At 39.8% G+C, this 9674-nt stretch overlaps 1 protein-coding gene across 6 annotated transcripts; it reads left to right on the forward strand.

Moving 5' to 3' along the window:
* The first annotated feature begins 919 nt into the window (after positions 1-919).
* LOC120021565 (trimethyllysine dioxygenase, mitochondrial-like) lies at positions 920-9357 on the forward strand. Of its 6 annotated transcripts, none has more exons than XM_038965356.1 (9): positions 920-1021; positions 1129-1227; positions 1400-1577; positions 4893-5069; positions 5784-6063; positions 6834-6953; positions 7762-7998; positions 8328-8466; positions 8656-9357. In XM_038965356.1, the coding sequence occupies exons 3-9, from the start codon at positions 1406-1408 to the stop codon at positions 8785-8787; spliced, it is 1257 nt and encodes a 418-aa protein (XP_038821284.1). In that variant the 5' UTR covers positions 920-1021; positions 1129-1227; positions 1400-1405; the 3' UTR covers positions 8788-9357. The 6 variants fall into 6 exon arrangements, with proteins under 6 accessions (XP_038821284.1, XP_038821286.1, XP_038821287.1 ...); XM_038965358.1 differs by having other exon boundaries at positions 1403-1577; XM_038965359.1 differs by having other exon boundaries at positions 1129-1223.
* Positions 9358-9674: the final 317 nt, after the last annotated feature.

Genomic DNA, 9674 nt, shown 5'->3' on the forward strand with positions numbered 1-9674 from the left:
GAGAAATAATGAAGAGAAATTATAGATAAAATGTATCGGTGCTTATCGGCCATTGGACATAAACATTACACAACAAGTTGGAAATCGCAAATTCAACAATGAGTGGTTTGGAAGGAATCAGTGGCTAAGTGCAAGCATTGCAAAGCAATCATTAGCCTGTTATTCAGTGGAGTGGTTGTGTGGTCCCAAGTCTAAGATTAAGGGTCTCTTTTCCTAGTTTAAAATGATAAACATTCAACATTGGCCATGCTGTCAACCAAGCATGATTTGTGCCGTACTCCAAACAACTGTTAACACAGAACTGCAAAATCTGACTTTAGTGAGTTCAAGACAACTGGCAACTTGGGAAAAATGAGCTAGGACTGGGAAAATACGTTTAAGTTCCCAGTTGTCTTGAAAGCACCATAAATCCAGAGAATGGCAGACTTTGATGACAAAATTTGCCCACGAAGGACTGCCGCCAAGGTGAGTCCAAAAATGTCTTGTATGCTGCTGCATAAATGATGTAATATGCCACTACTACACCAATTCTCTCAATTCCGCTTAGGACATTGTACATTGAACTCTTCATTACATTTGATTGGCAAGCATGTGAATGGTTTGTGTCTGGAGTGCATGGTCGATGAAACAGTGGATCATGTGTTGTTATATTGTTGCAAGTATGTTGAAGAGAGGGAAAGATTGAAGTTTAGGGTCATTGAGGTTGGTTGGGGGGGTGGAAGGAATTTAGGGGATGGTGGAGGGTCTTAGAAGTTAGTAGGGCTCTTTTTTATTTTCTCAGGAGTAATGAGTTAGGTAGAAGGATTTAGAAATGTTGTAAACCGTGATTGACCACACACTCCAGCACAGTAGGTGGCGGCATATACCTTTAACGTTGGTTTGCGGACCGCCATTATATCGAAGAAGAAGAAGAAGAAGAAGAAGAAGAAGAGTGGATCCTCTCGCTTCGCCTCTTCCTCTATGCTGATAGCTATTGTACCTCTTTGGTAGTTGCTAACTAGCGGTTCTTAGCGTCAACAAGGTACGTGTCCAAAGTGTACTATCCTGCAATGCTAGCACGCAAAGTATATAAACGACTTGGGAAAAACTAACTTGCTTAATAATTTATCTCATCGATTGTCAATGTAGCTTCATCGAAGGTCCAAGAAGTCTTAATTCCAGGTCACAGTAATTAGTGCTGCTAGCTACATAAACACAACTGACTGGAATCCACACGAGCTCCGGTGTGTGAGTATTGCATGATCAGATCAACAGAAGCTGATTTGTTATTAATCACAGCAATTAAGATGGGGAAATTATCATTTGTGCGGGAGTCAATGTCAGACTCGATCAAATAACGTATAGTTGTGTTCTGAATCTGTCCATGAAGAGTGTTCCATCTACATTTATTTTCCATTAGCAGACAATGTCTTTGGCTCGGATATTGTGCCGTTTAAATGGCTATTTGCAACCCATATCGAAAGCACGGGCTCCTTTAGTCTCTGGATTCATACGAACCCAGAATGAAGTGAGACGTTGGCAGCATACTGCTCCACAATCGACGAGTTGTCACTGGCAGCTTCAGGAAGACTGCCTTGGTAAGTATGACTAGTTCTATCAGCCCTTTACCAAACTCTAAATTAACATTTTATTTGCTCTAGACAGTCTGTTTTTGAATACAGCTCCATATGTGTCTGCCCTTCTTTGAGGCTTTTGAAAAGCTCGCTGGTCTTTGTAGTTGAATCTGTGCTTGAAGTTCAATACTTGACGGAGGGACCTTAAATATGTTGTATGTATGGGGGACAGAGGAAGGGTTAGTCATTAAAAAATCATGTCAACCCTTATTTAACACAGTGAGTCCATGTAACTTATTATGTGATTTGTTAAGCCACATTTTACTGCTGAACTAATTTAAGCTTGCCTTAACGAAGGGGTTGAATACTTATGAAATTACTATTTTAGTGCTGAATTTTCTATTTATAAAAAATATATAATTTTTAATCCACTTTGACTGAGTATTTTGTAAATTGTGGACAAAAAATATATAATTTTAATCTGTTTTAATCCCATTTTGTAACACAATAAAATGTGAAGAAATCCAAGGTGTCTGAGTACTTCTGCCATGCACAAATAATAATAATAATTGCATATGTCCTAACCTACACCTTTTTTAAAGTAATAAATTCCCTCCCAGTGCCCTTGAGCACCTAACCCTAATTGCTCCTGTAAATTGCTCTGGATAAGAGTGTCTGCTAAATGACTAAAATGTATATGTTAATATTCATAAGCATGTAACTTCGCCTCTGTCTTCACTTTTGCGCATTACACACTTGCTCTCCGCTGGCCTCTCTCCTTAGCGCTTGTGGCGTCCCAGGAAAAGCTTACATTTTTTTTAATATAACCTTTTATTTAACTAGGCAAGTCAGTTAAGAACAAGTTCTTATTTACAATGACGGCCTACCATAGAACAGTGGGTTAACTGCCTTGTTCGGGGGCAGAACGACAGATTTTTACCTTGTCAGCTCGGGGTTTCGATCCAGTAACCTTTCAGTTACTGGCCCAACGCTCTAATCACTAGGCTACCTGCCGCCCCTGAATGCTACAATAGAATAGATTGTTGACTGGAGGGGGGGGGGCATTTCTTATACTAATAGACCAGGCAGGGATCAGCAACTGGATTCAGCCGTGGGACGATATTTTTTTCTTGAGCGGATTGTCGGGGACCGAAACATGATTACAAATAATTTGTAGACTAAATTGACCTCAAGAAGCCCAAACAGATATATTTTAACATCATTTCAAACCTTGCTTACATTTGTGTACAATGACATCTCTGTTATGCATGGTGTTAGGTTCTAAATAACAGGGTAAAAACTGACGGACAACTATGAAACGCTCAAACCAAGTTTATTCACCCAATGGGTCAGACAGCTGAAAATACATATTCACACAAGCACTGGTATAACCCTTCCTTCTATGCTGAGTCTCCTCCTTACACATCTGAACAGCCAATGCACCTCTGTTGCTAGACAGGACTTTAGTGATGCATGTTCTGTCTCAATTCATTTGACCTGAACTCAGCCCAAATTCTGCTGTCCTGTTGACTTGTACCAGACTGTGGCCCTTCTCCTTCCAATCGAATATCTGATGTCTAACAATAACACGTTCTGACAGAATGTGAACATTCTACATTACCCCCACTCCCTCAGGGACATGAATAAGGATATTTCATATTTTCAAGTCAGAACCCATCAGTGGGAATACTTGAACAGGTTTCCTAAATTAAAATCACTTATAGCTGATTTTCTTGGTGATTTTACAGTCTTATGTCCCAAATGTTTTTAATATATACAGTACCAGTCAAAAGTTTGGACACACCTAGTCATTCAATGGTTCTTCTTTATTTTGACTATTTTCTACATTGTAGAATAATAGTGAAGACATCAAAACTATAGAATAACACATATGGAATCATGTATTAAACAAAGAAGTTTTAAACAAATCAAAATATATTTTATATTTGAGATTTTTTAAAGTAGCCACCCTTTGCCTTGATGACAGCTTTGCACACTCTTGGGGGGCCAAATAAAACCAACCGTGGGCCAAATTAGGGCCGCCAGTTGGGGAACCCTGTAATAGTCCATTTGAATGTTTAAATACAGCAGCCAAAGGAACTCAAGAGTTTTTGAAAGAAGAGACCCACTGAGCACAGATGTCAGTTCAATGTCTAGTTTTGATTTACATTTGGTTGAGTAGTCAACTAATGTGAAATCAACAAAACATGTCAGTTTCATTGGATTTAGGTTAAAAGTTGGGTAGAAAAAAACATCATGCCGTTACGTTGATTACTTTTTGCAAATCCAATCAGTTTTCCACATTGATTCAATGTCATCACATATATATATATTGTTTTGGTTGAAATTACATGGAAACAACATTGATTCAACCAGTTTTTGCCCAGTGGGGAGAATGCGCAATGGCGATAGGCTATAGCAGTTATTTACAGACCCATAACCATTCAATCTTCATAAAGAGAAGCAAAAGCCATCTTCATCTTATTCTAGTCCTGTATTATTCAAACATGTCATTACAATGATGAAGATAAGAGAATGATTGGCCTAAGAAAAAAACATCACATTTCATGTCTGTCATTCCTGATGGCAATTTCCCTTGTCACAACTGCATTCACTGTTATGCCATGATCAGCGGGAACTCTAATCCATCCCCATCTGGGTGAGCGGATAAAGGTTTGGTAGAATAACCTGTAAAACAAAATATGTTGTGTATCTCCTTAAGTGTTCCTGTGAATTTTTATTATGTGGATAAGAAAGACCAAACGTGAACTTAAGACAAGGATTTGTGAGTATAAGAGCTCCATTCGCAACCACAATGAGGGAGGAGATGGGGAAAAATTACTTATTGGATGGACCACTTGGCCACTCTTGACTCAGCAGGTCTCAATGAGGAATATCCCTTTTCTTGTTATTTTTTTATTTACATTTTTTTTTTTTCACTCTACACTGCTTTTTATTGTGGTAGATGTTCGACACAGTGTCCAGGTCAAACTGTACACAACAGTGACAGTCTGATCCTCCAGTAACAGTCTACTGGTCTTTCAGCTCCTTCAGTCTCCTGATGGCCGACTTCACTGTGATGTTGTGTTGTATGTCCAGGCGCCTACACCAACAGTCTTCATGCAGGACCCACAGTGCCAGATACCAACAGCCTTCCTTTTCTTGTTTTTAATATACCCTCCTATAGGCTATGACATCATAATGTATCTTTATTGTGTTTGTGTATATATATTTTACATAGTAAATCCTAGTCTGGAACTGGCACTTCACACTTGAATTGGCCAGTTTTTACATTATAGGCTAATATGTACTTGTAAATCTGACATTTTGATTTGGCAGAGCTCAGCTATGGAGGGCTTGTGATGCACTTTGCCTATGTGTGGCTACGGGATCATTGCCAATCTGCCTCCTGCTTCAATAGCAAGACCAACCAGAGGAACCTGGATACAGCAAATGTGGAGCTAAACATACGTCCTGCCAACACCAGGGTGGATGATGAGAATATCTTCCTCACATGTAAGTCTTGGTGTAAAGATTTATTTTCCCAACTGAGGGATGGAAAATATTCTCTACCCAGTTCGTCTCACATCACATACAGTAGGTGGCTTTCTTTGTTTTGATTTGTTGTAGATTTTTTATTTATTTTTATAATAATTCTCCAAATGAAGAGCTATAGTTGGTTTTGGCATGAGAAACAGTTTTCTTTGGAACTAAAGTGAAGAATTGAGCTTGTTTTTTTCCCTCCCTTTTAGACCCTGTTGGAAGCCCACATTATGGAGTAGCCTAGCCTAAAAATGATCTTCTCCACTGCCAAACCTGAGATAGTTATCTTCTTAAAAACAAGCATCTTTTGGGGAGACCTTTGACTCTTGAAAAAAGGTTGTAATGTACTGCAGATATTGCTGCCATATGCTTTATTTGAATTACATGTTTGTACAATGGTACATCTTTTCACAAGGCATTGGTTAAACTAACCGTTCTCACTTACTCAAGGTGCAATCGGTTGAACATTTCAGTGAGGTACTGAATCTAGGTCAGTTTGATGTTGTCAAGAACTCTAAATCCATGCCAGTAGTTAAGCCTATCATTTGATCATTTTCAACAGTGAACCGCAATCCCATTTTCTTTATGGCAGAACTGTGATCTATGCACCTATTGTTACTCATCCATTCTTTTTAACAGTTATTGAATGTATAATAGATGGAATTGTCTTTGTTTTGTCTACCTCAGGGCCTGATGGTCATGTGACAAGGTACAACCTGAACTGGCTGGCTCAGAACAGCTATGAGGTACAGAAGCAGAGTGCCATGCAGCCACACATCATCTGGAACTCTGACATCTATACCAGTGCCAAGGTGCCCTCTGCTAACTGGGACATGTTTATGAGCTGTGATGATGAACTGAAAAAGTTCCTTGGGGGCTTTCTGCTGTACGGCATTGCTTTTGTGGAGGGTGTCCCGCCGACTATTGAGGCCACAGAGACTCTTACCCAGAGGGTCAGCCTCATCAGGTATAATAAGCCCCTCTGTGATTGCCTGGGGTGGGGTTGAGGGGGCTTAAAGGTAATGGCATACCACCCACCACAATGCATACGAAACATGCATGGTTTTAGTGAGGGATTATTTAATAAGGAATGAGAACAAACACCCCAGATATCTATTTTTGGGGGAGCATTAAATAAGCTTGATATTTATCAGGGTTGGCTTGTTTACACTCTTTGTTTTGCAAAGTAACAGTGCTACAGAGAAGGTTTTGGTTTCCTTAACATCAACTTTGATACGTTTGTCAAGTTAACATGCACAACAGACTTCTCTCTGCAGTTGGAATGGAGGGTGGAATTGTCAAAAGAATGGGCATTGTTGCACTTTGACAGTGTAGTGAGAAAGGAGAGGTACTTTGTCCTCATTAATCCACCAGGTCTGTTCATTAAGGACTCTGCAGGTGGTGTGGTTTTGAAGTTTCAAACGCCTGAGCAAGCGCACGAATCCCTCTTTGTACTGGACTCTACTTTGGGGGGAAGGGAGGGAGGGAGGAAGCAGCGTGTTATAAGAAATGCATTGCTCATGGTTGCCAGATGAGGCCATTTTCTTATTCTAGTCCAGTGAGTATATTTGGTCATCAGAAGTAATTGCCCTCCTGACACCCCAAAGAAACTAAATATCACTCACTATTTGGATCACAGTTGCCATTATAATCTTATTTGAATTGTTATTGTACTGTATAATGTTTTAGGTATCACTTTTGACTCTACTTTGTGTTTTCATTCTTGTTTCCTACTAGGGAGACTATGTATGGCAAGATGTGGAACTTGATATCCGATTTCTCCCGAGGAGATACTGCCTACACCAAACTGGCACTGGACCGTCATACAGACACCTCATACTTCCAGGAGCCATGTGGGTAAGTATTTAGATGTTCACACATGGATAGGTGTTATTTGAACTGTATTGGAGTGATCATGTCAGGTCAAAGTAGCAAGGCAGTACACATGTTGATCTGTATATTGGTTAGGTTGAGATTCCTCAGATAAAGACACACTTTAGACATCTACAGTGCCATCGGAAAGTATTCAGACGCCTTGACTTTTTCCACATTTTGTTACATTACAGCCTTATTCTAAAATTGATTAAATAAATTAAAATCCTCAGGAATCTACACACACAATACCCCATAATGACAAAGTGAAATAGGTTTAGACATTTTTGCAAATGTATTAAAAATAAAAAACTTATCTCAATTAGCCACAAAATCCCTAGTTTGAAAGGGGCTGTTTTCTGGAAGTCATTTTCCCTGCTTTTTCCCCCACGTGGGCCAGCTACTAGCGATTTGAGTTCTAGCCAATGAGCTTTAGCCCTTCGCCATTTGAGTGACCGCTAGAAAGACGCACGCACACACAGCAGAGCGAGAGCAATGTGGTGCACATATGTGATATGGTATGCCATTTTCTGGGACCACTTTTTGCTTGTGAGAGCTACTTTCTGAACTACTGGCTAAAAGTATACAAAAGTACCGGAGAATCTCTTCAACTGATAAGACACAAGCCAGACGCACATTGCTATGCCACAGACATCTTGATAAAATAAGTTATAGTACAACATGAAACTAAGCTCTCCCTTGGCCTCCCATCAAATGACAGGGCAATAGCCACTTACTGGGCGTTTCATAATAACATGTGACTTACTTTGATGCCATTGACTTTGACTTGCAGGATCCAAGTGTTCCATTGCCTTAGGCATGAGGGAACAGGAGGAAGGACACTACTTGTAGATGGATTCTATTCTGCTGACAAAGTGCTCCAGAAGACGCCTGAGAACTTTGATCTGCTAGCACGGGTTCCTATCAAGCACGAGTACATTGAAAATGCCAGTGACCACCGTAACCACATGATCGGCATTGGCCCTGTGCTCAACGTGTATCCCTGGAACAATGAGGTGTACATGATCCGGTATGACCAATCTGTTGTAATTTGAGATGTGTATGTCTCCCTGAATGTCTTGCTTTAAACATATCTTCCAACGTCATTGGCCGTACAACCTTACATTAACCAGTCTTGGTTACCTATTAACTTACAATGTTGTATGCGTTTGAAAAATTATACACCCATCAATACAAATTAACTCACTTTGGAAGGTTCTTAGTGGAAGGCTCAGGATCTGGCGCTCATACGCAGCAAAACTTGTTATTCCATCTCCTTTGAGATCAATGTTATGAATATATGATCTGATATTGAGTATTAATATGGTATCACCTTCTGTTTGGTCGCCTGTCTTACAGATACAATAACTACGACCGTGCAGTCATAAACACAATCCCCCATGACATTGTCAAGCGATGGTATGTGGCTCACAGAGAGTTGACCACAGAGCTGAGGAAGCCGGAGAATGAGTTGTGGGTCAAACTGAAGCCTGGAAAGGTAAGGAAAAATAGTTGCCTTTTCATTGATCGAGACAAAGGATTTAGCACTACTTGATCAGTTGAGCAAGATATTGACATGGGGGGGGGGGGACATCCCACACTTAACTGTAAACCACGATTAAGCTGTAGGTGATGGGTGGTCTTACAAAATCTTAAACAAAAAATATGTTCCCTCTTTTTCTGTAAGGTTCTCTTCGTTGATAACTGGCGTGTCATGCATGGCCGGGAGTCCTTCACAGGCCTGCGGCAACTGTGTGGCTGCTACCTGACCAGAGACGATGTCATGAACACTGCCCGCTCCTTGGGTCTGCAGGCCTAAGTGAAGAGCCACCCTGAGTCTCCAACCCTTCCAGCCAACACCAAAGTCCTTTAGAGATAAAGCACCATCACCCAATCAGTCATACATGTTTAAGGTGACCGAAAAGTCTTGTAGAATCAAATCGTTTTTCTATTATGAGTATTTACTGAGTGAAATCAAGTATTTCCACTGCATGAATGCAGTTATATATTGTTAATGCAGAACTAAATGCTATTCCTAATATGGGCATAAAATAATTGTACTGTACTTTAGAAATGTTCTCTACCCAGAAATATTTTACATGTGGAGATATTGTTAGACTTGTTGAAGTCAAGAAAATGGACTGTGATCTGTTTGGGATTTAAGATTTGTAGACATGCATTAAGCTCTTGTCACAACAATCATCTTTTGAACTGGAACTTAACATATTGAGGTGTTTAACTAGATTTTTGGCTTTGTTTTAGGGATTCGTTTCTAGTATTTCTGAAGTACTTTTGCTAGTCATTTGTTTATGAATGTATTAGGAAATGTTGCCTTGTTTACATAATGAAATAAATTGGGTGATTTTTCAGCACCTTTTCTCCTGATTTATATTGGGTGACTGTATTTTTTTTTTGTCATGCCCAGACAACAAGGGAGTTAATTATACATATCTCTGATGAAGCCATATCCAGCATTAAAAGGAAAGTACAGAGCCGCTTGGCAAAATGTTCTCGAACGTCGCAGATAGCAAACCCATGAATAGAGCCGATGTGATTCCTTAGTCTACATGTCAGAGAAGCATGTTTGATCTACATAGAATTAGGCTATCAGAAGTTGAACGTTCCAAAACGTTAAATCCTGCAGATTAGAGTTATTTGGTCTGGTTGTCATGCATAGACCGTGTGTATATATAAAGGTAGCATGTT

Source organism: Salvelinus namaycush, chromosome 26, assembly GCF_016432855.1.
Source record: "Salvelinus namaycush isolate Seneca chromosome 26, SaNama_1.0, whole genome shotgun sequence".
In the NCBI taxonomy this organism is placed as follows: Eukaryota; Metazoa; Chordata; class Actinopteri; order Salmoniformes; family Salmonidae; genus Salvelinus; species Salvelinus namaycush.